Source organism: Pseudophryne corroboree, chromosome 7 (genome assembly GCF_028390025.1).
Source record: "Pseudophryne corroboree isolate aPseCor3 chromosome 7, aPseCor3.hap2, whole genome shotgun sequence".
NCBI lineage: Eukaryota > Metazoa > Chordata > Amphibia > Anura > Myobatrachidae > Pseudophryne > Pseudophryne corroboree.
The window spans coordinates 347,838,198-347,854,194 of record NC_086450.1 but is presented as its reverse complement, the minus strand read 5'-3'; the positions used below and the strand labels follow the sequence as shown (position 1 = coordinate 347,854,194).

Sequence of the window (15,997 nt, the reverse complement as noted above, 5' to 3'; positions counted from 1 at the left end):
TCTCCCCAAGGTGGTTTCAGCGTCTCACCTGAACCAACCTATTGGTGGTGCCTGCGGCTACTAGGGACTTGGAGGCCTCCAAGTTGCTAGACGTTGTCAGTGCCCTGAAAATATATGTTTCCAGGACGGCTGGAGTCAGGAAATCTGACTCGCTGTTTATCCTGTGTGCACCCAACCAGCTGGGTGCTCCTGCTTCTAAGCAGACTATTGCTCGTTGGATTTGTAGTACAATTCAGCTTGCACATTCTGTGGCAGGCCTGCCACAGCCAAAAATCTGTAAATGCCCACTCCACAAGGAAGGTGGGCTCATCTTGGGCGGCTGCCCGAGGGGTCTCGGCTTTACAACTTTGCCGAGCAGCTACTTGGTCAGGAGCAAATACGTTTGTAAAATTCTACAAAATTGATATCCTGGCTGAGGAGGACCTGGAGTTCTCTCATTTGGTGCTGCAGAGTCATCCGCACTCTCCCGCCCGTTTGGGAGCTTTGGTATAATCCCCATGGTCCTTACGGAGTCCCCAGCATCCACTTAGGACGTTAGAGAAAATAAGAATTTACTTACCGATAATTCTATTTCTCATAGTCCGTAGTGGATGCTGGGCGCCCATCCCAAGTGCGGATTGTCTGCAATACTTGTACATAGTTATTGTTACAAAAATCGGGTGGTTATTGTTGTGAGCCATCTTTCAGAGGCTCCTCTGTTATCATGCTGTTAACTGGGTTCAGATCACAGGTTCTCCGGTGTGATTGGTGTGGCTGGTATGAGTCTTACCCGGGATTCAAAATCCTTCCTTATTGTGTACGCTCGTCCGGGCACAGTATCCTAACTGAGGCTTGGAGGAGGGTCATAGGGGGAGGAGCCAGTGCACACCAGATAGTCCTAAAGCTTTCTTTAGATGTGCCCAGTCTCCTGCGGAGCCGCTATTCCCCATGGTCCTTACGGAGTCCCCAGCATCCACTACGGACTATGAGAAATAGAATTATCGGTAAGTAAATTCTTATTTTTGTCCATGTCGGGATTTTGATTGTAGGTATTTCATATCGATCCCCTTCCTGAGGCCAGGCTCGGTGAGCAGAATACAGTGATGATGCCACTTCACCCAAAAATGCGTCTTAGTTGCAATGGTATGTGACTAGGATGCACAGGTACACTATGCTGATTAATTTGTGTGTGTGCAACAGAGTCTGTATATGTAGCACACTGGAACTTGGCATGGAAAAAAGCCATGGCCGCTACATCATAGCACTCCGTATACACGTTTAGAGACTGTCGCACACAGCTATACAAGTATTGAATATCAAATCAGTCAGCACAGTTTCCCAGTGCGTCCTAGTGGCATTGCATTGTGACTAATATGCATTTTCGGGAGAGACGCAAAGACCACGCTCAGCAGTACATGGCATGCCGAGAGGATGTTTGCTGTCACTGCAACAACGTTTGAGGGCACATCTGTAACGTTGTTCTGTGAAAGTATATTTGTGTCTAGTATCATGACATAGAAATTTATGACTGCAGTCGGGTAATTTCTTGTGACTTTTTAATTGTCATTAGTGCAATTTTGTTTTTCTTTTAGCTGGTTGCCTATAATACTATGGCTCTAAGGCAATAGTGTATGATAAGTTTGAATTTAACATAGAGGTTTGTCATTCTTGTATGTGGAAATAATTACCAGTGATTGTAAAATAAGGTGTACGTGACTGCAGTGACGACAAGTTGGTGACAAGGGACTGGGCAGGGTAAACTCGGCAATTTGTTCAGGCGTCATGAGCTAGAATTTAGAGAAGGTTATTCTGATTTTCCTGATGTCTAATAAATACAGTGTTTCTTTAAAACCCAGATAATGAACATTGTTTCAGTGTTTCCTTGTTTCTGAAGATGCAGACAGTGAAAACGTGTATTCATTAGTCTCCGTCACGCTGAGGCACACATAACCATTTGGGCAAGCCTGAACTTGCTTTCCTTTAATCCATGAAATAGAAACACACTGGCAAACATCTGTGCATCCAAGCAAATAACCTATTAGCCTGTCTCAAGGCCATCTGATGGTTTTTGATGCCCTGCCAATAACTAATCTCCTAATAAACATTCTGCAATCGTGTGAATATTTCCTTGCATACATTTCGAGTGTGACCTCATCCACTCATTGTGGCCCTACTGTATGTTACTCTACAGGCAGCTTGGGAGAGTTTTAAGGCTCTTGGGGCCAGCCTTTGTCATTACAGTGATGTTTTATGGGATCTCAGGCTTTGATAAGTCCTGTCCACATTAGTTGTATGTTTCAGTCATTCGGTAATAGAGATGGTCTCAAAGCTAAATGGATATTTTTATGTGAGAGAAAAGTCGTCATTATGGGGCTCTGGACACCGTAGCTAATATACAGTATCATCCAAGTGCTTCTCATTTGCATATAGACTGAGGGTGAGAAGCCACAGCTCTGGCTATAAAGTGTTAAGGATTTGGATTTAGGATACAAAAGTATAATCCACGTAATAGGAATGAACTGCGTTCTTCCAAAGACTGTGCCAGACAACCTGATGGTATTGGGATCCTAGCGTTTGGGATACCGGCAGTCAAAATACCAACAGCGGCATCCCGAAACTCCGGATTCCCACACCTATTTGGTAAGTAAACTACCCCTAACCCCCCTAACCCTCTCTTTCCCGTAGTCTGACCCTAAACCCAGCAGCCTAAATGCCTAACACTAACTTTCCCCCCATTGGTGAATTTCCCATTAGGCACGTGAGGCACACGCCCTCACCCCTAAATACGTTCCTGTTCCCCCACCCTGCTGCAGCCTAACCCTGTACCCGAGTGTCGGGATCCTGAATAAATAATGTAGAATTTAGGTACCCGGTGGATGTGCATTCATTGGCTGGCCCAACATGTCTCCCAATCATTTATTAGGCACGTTGGCTATCAGGCTGCAGGGATTGTCCAGCCCTGCTCCAGAATGGCCACTCTAAAGTAATTATTATTTCTCTAACGTCCTAGTGGATGCTGGGGACTCCGTAAGGACCATGGGGAATAGACGGGTTCCGCAGGAGACTATGCACTCTATAAGAAAGATTTGGTACTATCTGGTGTGCACTGGCTCCTCCCTCTATGCCCCTCCTCCAGACCTCAGTTAGATTTCTGTGCCCGGCCCGAGCTGGTTGCACACTAGGAGCTCTCCTGAGCTGCTAGAAAGAAAGTTTTTAAATTAGGTTTTTTATTTTACAGTGAGACCTACTGGCAACAGGCTCACTGCATCGAGGGACTAAGGGGAGAAGAAGCGAACCTACCTGCTTGCAGCTAGCTTGGGCTTCTTAGGCTACTGGACACCATTAGCTCCAGAGGGATCGACCGCAGGACTCGTCCTTGGTGTTCGTTCCCGGAGCCGCGCCGCCGTCCCCCTTACAGAGCCAGAAGCATGAAGATAGTCCGGAAAATCGGCGGCAGAAGACTTCAGTCTTCACCAAGGTAGCGCACAGCACTGCAGCTGTGCGCCATTGCTCCTCATACACACTTCACACTCCGGTCACTGAGGGTGCAGGGCGCTGGGGGGGGGGGGGGGCGCCCTGAGCAGCAATAATATCACATTGGCTGGCAAAATAACCACAATATATAGCCCCAGAGGCTATATATGTGGTAATTACCCCTGCCAGAATACAGAAAAAAAGCGGGAGAAAAGGCAGCCGAAAAAGGGGCGGAGCCATCTCCCTCAGCACACTGGCGCCATTATTCCCTCACAGTTCCGCTGGAAGGAAGCTCCCTGACTCTCCCCTGCAGTCTACACTTCAGAAAGGGTAAAAAAGAGAGGGGGGCACTAAATTTGGGCGCAGTTTAATACAATAAGCAGCTATAAAGGGTCATAATTCAGTTAGTCCCTGTATTATTATAGCGCTCTGGTGTGTGCTGGCATACTTTCTCTCTGTCTCCCCAAAGGGCTTTTGTGGGGTCCTGTCTCCTTTAAGAGCATTTCCTGTGTGTGTGCGGTGTGTCGGTACGGCTGTGTCGTCATGTTTGATGAGGAGACTTATGTGGAGGCGGAGCAGATGCCTATAAATGTGATGTCACCCCCTGCGGGGCAGACACCTGAGTGGATGGATTTATGGAAGGAATTACGTGCAAGTGTCGACTCCTTACATAAAAAATTTGACGACATGCCAAATGCGGGACAGCCGGCTTCTCAGCTCGTGCCTGCCCAGACGATTCAAAGGCCGTCAGGGGCCCTGAAACGACCACTACCTCAGATGGCAGACACAGATGTCGACACGGATACTGATGCAAGTGTCGACGACGATGAGTCAAATTTAATGTCCACTAGGGCCATTTGTGGCATGATTGAGGCAATGAAAGAGGTATTACACCTTGCTGATATAAACCCAGGTACCTCAAAAAAGGGTATTATGTTTGGGGAGAAAAAACTACCTATAGTTTTTCCCCCATCTGAGGAATTAAATGAGGTGTGTGAAGAAGCGTGGACTTTCCCCGATAAAAAATTGGTGATTTCAAAAAAATTACTAATGGTGTTCCCTTTCTCGCCAGAGGATAGGTCACGTTGGGAAACTCCCCCTAGGGTGGATAAAGCGCTCACACGTTTGTCTAAAAAGGTGGCACTACCGTCTCCGGATACGGCCGCCCTAAAGGAACCTGCTGATAGAAAGCAGGAGGCTATCCTAAAATCTATATACACACACACTGGTGTTATACTGAGACCAGCTATTGCTTCAGCCTGGATGTGCAGTGCTGCTGCTGCTGCTTGGTCAGATTCCCTGTCGGAAAATATTGACACCCTAGACAGAGACACTATATTGCTAACCATAGAGCATATAAAAGACTTGGTCTTATACATGAGAGATGCACAGAGGGAGATCTGCCGGCTGGCATCTAGAATAAGTGCCTAGTCCATTTCTGCTAGGAGAGGCTTATGGACTCGGCAGTGGACAGGAGATGCAGATTCTAAAAGGCACATGGAAGTTTTGCCTTCTAAGGGTGAGGAGTTATTCGGGGACGGTCTCTCAGACCTTGTTTCCACAGCAACAGCTGGGAAGTCTGCATTTTTGCCCCATGTCCCCTGACAGCCTAAGAAAGCACCGTATTACCAAGTACAGTCCTTTCGACCCCAGAAAAACAGGCGGGGAAAAGGCGGGTCCTTTCTGTCTAGAGGCAGAGGAAGGGGGAAAAAGCTGCAACACACAGCAGGTTCCCAGGACCAAAAGTCCTCCCCCGCTTCTTCCAAATCCGCCGCATGACGGTGGGGCTCCACAGGCGGAGCCAGGTACGGTGGGGGGGCCGCCTCCAGAATTTCAGCGATCAGTGGGCTCGCTCACGGGTGGATCCCTGGATCCTTCAAGTAGTATCTCAGGGGTACAAGCTGGAATTCGAGGCGCCTCCCCCCCGCCGTTTCCTCAAATCAGCCTTACCGACGACTCCATCGGGCAGGGAGGCTGTGCTAGAGGCCATTCACAAGCTGTATTCCCAGCAGGTGATAGTCAAGGTGCCCCTACTTCAACAAGGCCGGGGCTACTATTCCACACTGTTTGTGGTACCGAAACCAGACGGTTCGGTGAGACCCATTTTAAATTTGAAATCCTTGAACACTTACATAACAAAATTCAAGTTCAAGATGGAATCGCTCAGGGCGGTTATTGCAAGCCTGGACGAGGGGGATTACATGGTATCCCTGGACATCAAGGATGCTTACCTGCATGTCCCTATTTACCTTCCTCACCAGGAGTACCTCAGATTTGTGGTACAGGATTGCCATTACCAATTCCAGACACTACCGTTTGGACTGTCCACGGCACCGAGGGTGTTTACCAAAGTAATGGCAGAAATGATGATACTCCTTCGAAAAAAGGGAGTTTTAATTATCCCGTACTTGGATGATCTCCTTATAAAGGTGAGGTCCAGGGAGCAGTTACTGGTCGGAGTAGCACTATCTCTGGAAGTGCTACAACAGCATGGCTGGATTCTGAACATTCCAAAGTCACAACTGGTTCCTTCCACTCGCTTACTGTTCCTGGGGATGATTTTGGATGCAGAACTGAAAAAAGTGTTTCTCCCGCAGGAGAAAGCCAAGGAGCTGTCATCTCTAGTCAGAGACCTCCTAAAACCAAAACGGGTATCGGTGCATCGCTGCACACGAGTCCTGGGAAAAATGGTGGCTTCATACGAAGCAATTCCATTCGGCAGGTTCCATGCGAGGACCTTCCAGTGGGACCTCTTGGACAAGTGGTCAGGATCGCATCTTCAGATGCATCAACTGATAACCCTGTCTCCAAGGACCAGGGTGTCTCTACTGTGGTGGCTGCAGAGTGCTCATCTTCTAGAGGGCCGCAGATTCGGCATACAGGACTGGGTCCTGGTGACCACGGATGCCAGCCTTCGAGGCTGGGGAGCAGTCACACAGGGAAGAAACTTCCAAGGACTATGGTCAAGTCAGGAGACTTCCCTACACATAAATATTCTGGAACTAAGGGCCATTTACAATGCCCTAAGTCAGGCAAGACCCCTGCTTCAAAACCAGCCGGTACTGATCCAGTCAGACAACATCACGGCAGTCGCCCATGTGAACCGAAAGGGCGGCACAAGAAGCAGGATGGCAATGGCAGAAGCCACAAGGATTCTCCGATGGGCGGAAAATCACGTACTAGCACTGTCAGCAGTGTTCATTCCGGGAGTGGACAACTGGGAAGCAGACTTCCTCAGCAGACACGACCTACACCCGGGAGAGTGGGGACTTCATCCAGAAGTCTTCCTACTGTTGGTAAACCGTTGGGAAAGGCCACAGGTGGACATGATGGCGTCCCGCCTCAACAAAAAGCTAAAGAGATATTGCGCCAGGTCAAGGGACCCTCAGGCGATAGCAGTGGACGCTCTAGTGACACCGTGGGTGTACCAGTCGGTTTATGTGTTCCCTCCTCTGCCTTTCATACCAAAGGTACTGAGAATAATAAGAAGGCGAGGAGTAAGAACGATACTCGTGGTTCCGGATTGGCCAAGAAGGGCTTGGTACCCGGAACTTCAAGAAATGATATCAGAGGACCCATGGCCTCTACCGCTCAGACAGGATCTGCTGCAGCAGGGGCCCTGTCTGTTCCAAGACTTACCGCGGCTGCGTTTGACGGCATGGCGGTTGAATTCCGGATCCTAAAGGAAAAGGGCATTCCGGAGGAAGTCATTCCTACGCTGATAAAAGCCAGGAAAGAAGTAACCGCGAACCATTATCACCGTATTTGGCGAAAATATGTTGCGTGGTGTGAGGCCAGGAAGGCCCCAACAGAGGAATTTCAGCTGGGTCACTTTCTACACTTCCTACAGTCGGGAGTGACTATGGGCCTAAAATTGGGTTCCATTAAGGTCCAGATTTCGTCCCTATCGATTTTCTTCCAGAAAGAACTGGCTTCACTGCCTGAAGTTCAGACTTTTGTAAAGGGAGTGCTTCATATTCAGCCCCTTTTTGTGCCTCCCGTGGCACCTTGGGATCTCAATGTGGTGTTGAGTTTCCTAAAATCACATTGGTTTGAACCACTTAAAACTGTGGATCTGAAGTATCTCACGTGGAAAGTGGTCATGTTATTGGCCTTGGCTTCGGCCAGGCGTGTGTCAGAATTGGCGGCTTTGTCTTGTAAAAGCCCTTATCTGATTTTTCATATGGATAGGGCAGAATTGAGGACTCGTCCCCAGTTTCTCCCTAAGGTGGTATCTGCTTTTCACTTGAACCAACCTATTGTGGTGCCTGCGGCTACTAGGGACTTGGAGGATTCCAAGTTACTGGATGTAGTCAGGGCCTTGAAACTTTGTTTCCATGACGGCTGGAGTCAGGAAGACTGATTCGCTTTTTGTCCTGTATGCACCCAACAAGATAGGTGCTCCTGCTTCTAAGCAGACTATTGCTCGCTGGATTTGTAGCACAATTCAGCTGGCGCATTCTGCGGCTGGATTGCCGCATCCTAAATCAGTGAAAGCCCATTCCACGAGGAAAGTGGGCTCATCTTGGGCGGCTGCCTGAGGGGTCTCGGCTTTACAACTTTGCCGAGCTGCAACTTGGTCAGGGGCAAACACGTTTGCTAAATTCTACAAATTTGATACCCTGGCTGAGGAGGACCTTGAGTTCTCTCATTCGGTGCTGCAGAGTCATCCACACTCTCCCGCCCGTTTGGGAGCTTTGGTATAATCCCCATGGTCCTTACGGAGTCCCCAGCATCCACTAGGACGTTAGAGAAAATAAGATTTTACTCACCGGTAAATCTATTTCTCGTAGTCCGTAGTGGATGCTGGGCGCCCATCCCAAGTGCGGATTGTCTGCAATGCTTGTATATAGTTATTGCCTAACTAAAGGGTTATTGTTGAGCCATCTGTTGAGAGGCTCAGTTATATTTCATACTGTTAACTGGGTATAGTATCACGAGTTATACGGTGTGATTGGTGTGGCTGGTATGAGTCTTACCCGGGATTCAAAATCCTTCCTTATTGTGTCAGCTCTTCCGGGCACAGTATCCTAACTGAGGTCTGGAGGAGGGGCATAGAGGGAGGAGCCAGTGCACACCAGATAGTACCAAATCTTTCTTATAGAGTGCCCAGTCTCCTGCGGAGCCCGTCTATTCCCCATGGTCCTTATGAAGTCCCCAGCATCCACTACGGACTACGAGAAATAGATTTACCGGTGAGTAAAATCTTATTTTACCATGAGTGGGCAAAAGGCAGATCACTCTGAAAGAGTACATGGAATTTACATTGTGCTGTGAGTTTCTAAATGTTCAAATAGTTTGAACTCTAAAGAAGATTTATGTGACCTGCATGTGAAAGAGTAGAGCAGTAAACAAGGCTGTCCAGGGCTCACAGGTTGTAGTCCAAGTTTTGGTGGAATTGTGTAGGGGTATGTCCAAAGGAGCTGTAGGCTGCTTATAATCTGCCACTGATTTACAGGAGGTGGCTGAAATAATGTTAGTATCAAGTCGTGGTGGAATAACCTAAGAGAGAGGATGACTTCTAGTTAATGATATGTATAAGATTTTAACATTATGCCAACTGCTTTAGAGCTTTGGGCAATACCATCAAATCAAATGTGGAGATGCAAGCCTTCCATTGAGTAGCCTCTTCATCATCTTTTTAAAACATATGGGTTGAGTCTTTGCAACCTAGTTGGCAGGTTACGTAAGTTGGTCTCTGTTATTATTAATTAGATGGAGTTGGAGGGTGTGTTCTCTCTGGCCAGCCCTCATCATCCAGGCTCTCCTGGAGGTCCTTAGGTGGTACTTTTTCCCAGCACTTTTCTTATTCACCTGAATACATGGAGGCAGTGGCGTAAGTTTGCCCCAGTCGCCCGGAGGCAAGATAAATGTTGGTGCCCCCTCCATCCAGATACACAAAATAAATAAATAAATAAATTTTATATATATATATATATATATATATATATATATATATATATATATATATATATATATATATATAGTAGAGTAAATGACCGGCACTCCAATAACATACTGTAAAATGTAGATGCCTGGTGCCCTCAATCAATGTAATTCATCTTTTAAAACATTAAACGTAATTTAAAACATTAAATGAAACGTTGACTGCCAAACCATGTATGCGCTGGATTGTCCCTCCAAGGTGCTGCGGACTACTACATAGGATCTGATTACGTTATTAAGACCTGAGAGTGCCGCTCCTCCAACTAGACTGTAATATATATATATATATGTATTTTTAAAAAAAATCCCTGGTGCCCTCTACAGAAACAGACAAAATAATGGATGGGGCTGGCCATTTATTTACTTGTATAAAAGTCAGTCCGTGATTCCGATTCTCGTGCCGCCAGCTCCAGCCATCATATAGATATATAATTACCCTGCGGCCTCCTGCAACTTTGTGGATGCTACAGTGTATGCAATTTATTCTATTTCATATATATATATATATATATATATATATATATATATATATATATATATATATATATATATATATATATATATATATACACACTCTGCAAACAGTCCCGGCACTGCAGCGGTCTCCTGACTGCTTGCCAGGTGCCCTCCACCAACGCCAAAATGGCTTCTGGAGTATGTACTGTAGTTGTAGTGAGAATGGTGGCACTCTGGTCCCAAATATAGTAAATCACCTGCACGTTGCTCTGCAAAGGCTACTATATATATATATATATATATATATATATATATATATATATATATATATATATATATATATATATATATATTTTACAACAGCAGCTCTCCCCTGACCCCCACCCCTCTAGAGCAGTGAGAGCAGCATTATCCGCCCCTTGCAGAGCAGAACACAATGACAGCGCCTCCCCCACCCCGCACAGTGACACCAGCGGCACCCCTTGCAGAACACAGTGACCCCACCAATGGAGCACTGCAGCGGCAGACTTCTCTCCCCCCACCAACGGAGCATTGCTGCGGCCACTTCGCTCCTCCATTTCTCCCACAACTGAGCACTGCAGCGGCTGACTTCTCCCCCCCTCCCCTCACCCCGGACACGGAGCATTGCGGTGGCCACTTCTCTCCCCACTCTCTCCCACCACAGCATGCAGAGCCGCGGCTGATAGTTTGGAAGGTACAGTACATACCGTCCTCATTCTGCACCGCCCGCACTGTGACTGGTCCTCACCCAGGGCACACCACACCACTTAATCCAGCTCAGGGAGAAGGAGCGCCGCTGATGATCATCGGCGCTCTGCTCCGGGGGTCCTTTTCACACAATGGGCGTGGGGGACAATGGAGAAAAGTGCCCCTTCAGGCGTAGAGCCCGGCGGCAAAAGACTCCGTTGTCTCCTGGAGTTCCGCCTATGCATGGAGGTGTTTACATTGGTGTCTAAAAACTATATTTTTATACACGAGTTGCATTCTATTAACATTTCTATGTTGGCTGTAGGTCTGAACAGGTGTTCGCTTATATTGCTTATTAATTATTGTATCTGGTATTAGACACCTATTGTTAGAAAATAAAAACATTACATTACAGCTGTGAAAGTATCACCAGAAGTAAAAAAATTTCTGTGAAGATCTATTTGAGCTTTTTCCTAATAATAATGCCGTTTCTGTGTTTGCAGGTGCTCTCACAGTCGGCCTTGTCAGGCAGTGTCAAACCATACATGGTCGTGACAGGACCTGTATTCCTCCACGACTCCCCCCGGAGTGGGTTACAACACTGTTTTTTATCATCATGGGGATTATATCATTGACTGTTACTTGCGGTTTGCTAGTGGCTTCCCACTGGAGAAGAGAGGCTACAAAATATGCCCGCTGGATAGCATTCACTGGCAGTAAGTGTACTATAGACGTACAATGCGGTTACACGGTTATATATAGTCACACAGTTTTTCAGGCTCTATTTAGTCCTCTGCACGCCCCCATGTTTATCGCCTACGTTCTGCTGATCTGGAATAAAACGCACCATTGTATGAAACCACTAGTGTAGGTGTCTGAAAAAAGAAAACTCGTGCCAACAAGATACACTCGGTTTATTTTGCCCTTTGCTAAACTTGTTGACTGCAGCTTACTGATAGCCCATACTCCTTTATTCTAACCCACTTTCTTATAATTTGCCTCTAATACATTTATGTATTTGCATTTCATTGAATTATACTGATGAATGCTCAATAAGCAGCAATACAAATCATCAATGAAAAGCTTGGCAGATAGCTGGCACTCTCACTATTTAATGAACATACTGGCAGGACTCGTGTCTTGGCAGTTGCTACAGCCAGCAATTGAAAACAGCACTCTTTAAGTTGGATAATGTGAGATATTGGAAGCCACTGTTGCAGGCAGAATACTGAAAAAGCCACATTTACTATACTGAAAACGATGGTACAGTTAGAATATGTAACTTATACCCATTTGCCACTGCCGCAATAACCCGGGTTATTGCCAGGTCTATCAGTAGAAAAGGATCTCTGAAAAATTAATCTGGGCCCAGTAAGGGTGGAGTGTAAATCGTTGAACCGTGTCATCCGACCTGGATCCCGTTAAAAGCTTAGGGAGAACCGGCTCACCGACACTTGGAGATGATGTCATCTCCAGCGCTGGCAGCAGATGAACACTGCAAACAGGTGCAGTGTAAATTGGTTCTGACCTGGCTGTGACACGAGTTGAACCAATGTTTTTGAAAACCTGGGTCGGATCCAGCATTTTGGTGGAAAAGGGGTATAAGTGGAAAAACTGTGGTTTTAGATATTGTTTAGCTCTTTTCAGCTAAGACCAGTGAAGCTTTTTATTGTTTACTCCCATATTCCTAAAGACCCTACTGCCCTCCTATCTCTGAATAGTTTGTTGCAATGGCTTTATTGGGGGGGGGGGGGGGGGCGGCTGATTGTGAGATCTAGATTACTGCTTAACTTGTGTTTTTTTGTGTTTTTTCCCCCTCTTTACAGTGATCCTCTTCTGTATGGCAGCATTAATATTCCCCATAGGATTTTACATCAATGAAGTTGGTGGACAACCTTACAAACTACCCAATAACACTGTAGTTGGGTCATCTTATGTACTTTTTGTGTTATCCATTTTCTTTACTATAGTGGGACTATTATTTGCAGGCAAAGTATGCTTACCTGGCTGATGTAACAGGGAGCTACCAGACTTCTTCATGAAATGGATAATATGAATTTGTTGGGAGGGTTGGTGGAGAAAGGGTGGGCGGGGGGATTCTCTGAAAACCTCTGAGGACATTGCCTTCTCAGCAAGAATACCTGATAGGGACAAGAGAACTGAGCGGATAAAAGACATTGACTTGTTCTCACTATGCACTTTGGATCAAATGGAGAGCCTTTCTTTCCACAACCAAATACAAATATCATTGACTGACCTCCTGAGCATATTCATGCAGTCAGGTCTGCACTGTGACGTGGACTCGTGAAGAACAATGCTTTACACTGACAAGCAAATCTGACCTTTATTACTGTACCCGATTCCGGTTTTCATTGTCTGCTAACAACGGAATTGAAGAGAAGAGAAAAAAAAAAAAATCAAGAGTATTTATAAACTTTGCATATGACCTAGAAGCGTTTCATGGCTGAGTGAGGCTGGCCTCACTTAACGAGGAGAGTGCAGTGGAGGATTCATGGAATATAGAGACTTGGTAACCGAAGAGTCCACTACACTAATAAGCAAAGATCAAAGTCTGTTCAACACCTGATTCATCCTATGGCTGAAAGCTTGGTTTTACAAATACAGCTCCTGTCAGTTTAATGCGATTTTGGATTCTAATGGGCAGAGATGGAGAGAATAGCAGTTTGAGGTTATTGGTACTAATAGGTGTTGCTGGGGATAGGGGGTGGGACGGGAATCATTTAAAAAGAAATACAGTGAACAGTGCTTTGCATATACAGAGTGAGCATTGCATTCCTTTTAAAGGAAAACACTACCCATTTCTCCTCCACTTCTGTGCTGGGGAACTAGAAGAAAACACTAACTATGTGGGGTGGGTTTGGCCTCTTCATTTATATTTATATGAATATATATTTTTTGCTGATGCAGTATACAATGTATATACAGGCAGTTCTGGGGAAAGAATGCTAAATGCTTTGCTAGCAAAATCACTGTGGCACGCAAACTGGAACCAGTACATAACAAAAGCCATTTCCCTGAAGACTCTGTTGTGACGAGCCTTCAGTTTACCTCATTTTTTTGTAGCAGCCCTTGGGTGTGTTATTTTTTTTTATTGTAAAGGTACAAACATTTCTCATAGTATTTTCAATTAAGCAAAAATAGTCTGCACCGTAAATGTGATCTTTTCAAAGGAAAGTGAGGCTGAGGTTGTTGGTGTATGACCCTTTTAGTTGCAGAGCTTGTTAAAAAAACATTGGAACTTCCCTCCCTGACCCCCACTCCCCCACACACACACCAAAAGGTCCCTTTATGATTTCCCAAGACTAATTCAGTTTCCGTTATAATAACAAGCATTACGTTGTTCTTCAGTTCAGACTAGCCCCCCCCCCCCCCCCCCCCCCCCCCCCCCGTTCTTCTCTCTTTGCGTTGACTCATCTGCTACATGTAGCCGCATTTTTACCAGCGATAACTCCAAGCACAGCTATGGACTTTGGAACAAAATGATGCTACAGGAGACGTCACTACTAGGTCAAACTGATGTAAATACCTTTGTTCTGTAATGTGTGTTACTTGTTATGACTAATTTATTATCAGTCAGATGGACATTCTTAAATTATTTTGTGTGCGAGTTTTTTTTTTTATTTTTAAGTTACCCTCCAGGCCTTGCACCCATATTCCTTTCTTCATGACATTGCATTCTGTAGATGTGGCTGTCACATGACTATATTGAGATTTTTGCAAAAAAATACATTTTAAATGGGGATTAAAAACAGAAAAAATAATGAAATAACCTCCACATTACTCAGATTTAATGGATGCACAAAGCCAGTGTGTTATTTTTAAAGCTGGCATGAGTGCAGTAGACTAAGCAAAGTAATCTGCTATTACAGTGTGCATTATGTAGAGCTGGACAACACCGATTAACTGATGCATGATTTGTAGGGGTCTGCTGAACAACTAAAGGTCAGTACTGCTTACTGTTAGGGCCTATCGTCACCTAAGGCTACACTACCAATGTCTGTCTTGTAACCAGACTAGCATACTGGTCATCACTGTGCAAACACATGTCTGAGGTTTTTGCGGTTTTGCTTCTGTGTTTCACAAATATCTCAACACCTTGGTGGTTCTCAAACTGTGTGCTGTGGAACCCTGGGGTGCCTCAGGACTCTTGCAGGGGTATCTTGGATTGGTGGACCAGGACTAATTCAAATTATTTATGGTCAGTGTAATAGGCAAAACCAGTGCTGGTGGCTGCCAATCATAAACTATGTGGAGAAACAGAAGCAAATCTTGTCCCTCACCACATCACTGAACCTAAGGATGACACATAAACACAATTTACTTAATTTAATATTTTCTCTGACGTCCTAGTGGATGCTGGGAACTCCGTAAGGACCATGGGGAATAGCGGCTCCGCAGGAGACTGGGCACATCTAAAGAAAGCTTTAGGACTATCTGGTGTGCACTGGCTCCTCCCCCTATGACCCTCCTCCAAGCCTCAGTTAGATTTTTGTGCCCGACCGAGCAGGGTGCAATCTAGGAGCTCTCCTGAGCTTCTTAGAAAAAGTTAGTTTTAGGTTTTTTTATTTTCAGTGAGACCTGCTGGCAACAGGCTCACTGCATCGAGGGACTAAGGGGAGAAGAAGCGAACCTGCCTGCTTGCAGCCAGCTTGGGCTTCTTATGCTACTGGACACCATTAGCTCCAGAGGGACCGAACACAGGCCCAGCCTCGGAGTCCGGTCCCAGAGCCGCGCCGCCGGCCCCCTTACAGAGCCAGAAGCAAGAAGAGGTCCGGAAAATCGGCGGCAGAAGACATCAGTCTTCACCAAGGTAGCGCACAGCACTGCAGCTGTGCGCCATTGCTCCTCATGCACACCACACTCCGGTCACTGAGGGTGCAGGGCGCTGGGGGGGGGCGCCCTGAGCAGCAATATAAACACCTTGGCTGGCAAAAATACATCACATATAACCCCCAGGGCTATATGGATGTATATTAACCCCTGCCAGATTCCATAAAAATGCGGGAGAAAAGTCCGCGAAAAAGGGGCGGAGCCTATCTCCTCAGCACACTGGCGCCATTTTTCCCTCACAGCTCCGTTGGAGGGAAGCTCCCTGGCTCTCCCCTGCAGTTAATACACTACAGAAAGGGTTAAAAAGAGAGGGGGGGGGCACAATTTAGGCGCAGTATACAACATATAGGCAGCTATAAGGGAAAACACTTTTTTATAGGTGCTATCCCTGTGATATATAGCGCCCTGGTGTGTGCTGGCATACTCTCCCTCTGTCTCCCCAAAGGGCTTTGTGGGGTCCTGTCCTCTATCAGAGCATTCCCTCTGTGTGTGCTGTGTCGGTACGGCTGTGTCGACAGGTATGTGGAGGATAATGAGGTGGAGGCGGAGCAAATGCCTGTAAATATGTTGTCACCCCCTGCGG

General features: G+C 46.2%; 1 protein-coding gene across 1 annotated transcript in view; it reads left to right on the top strand.

Annotated features, from left to right (window-relative positions):
- The window catches only part of MOSMO (modulator of smoothened), an 85,312-nt gene extending 71,133 nt beyond the window's left edge, over nucleotides 1-14,179 (top strand). Inside the window, exons 2-3 of the mRNA XM_063934417.1 lie at nucleotides 11,067-11,279; nucleotides 12,390-14,179. Of these exons, the coding sequence (XP_063790487.1) occupies nucleotides 11,067-11,279; nucleotides 12,390-12,574 (398 nt within the window). The 3' untranslated portion in view covers nucleotides 12,575-14,179. The remainder of the gene's footprint in view (nucleotides 1-11,066; nucleotides 11,280-12,389) is intronic.
- The last annotated feature ends 1,818 nt before the right edge of the window (nucleotides 14,180-15,997 follow it).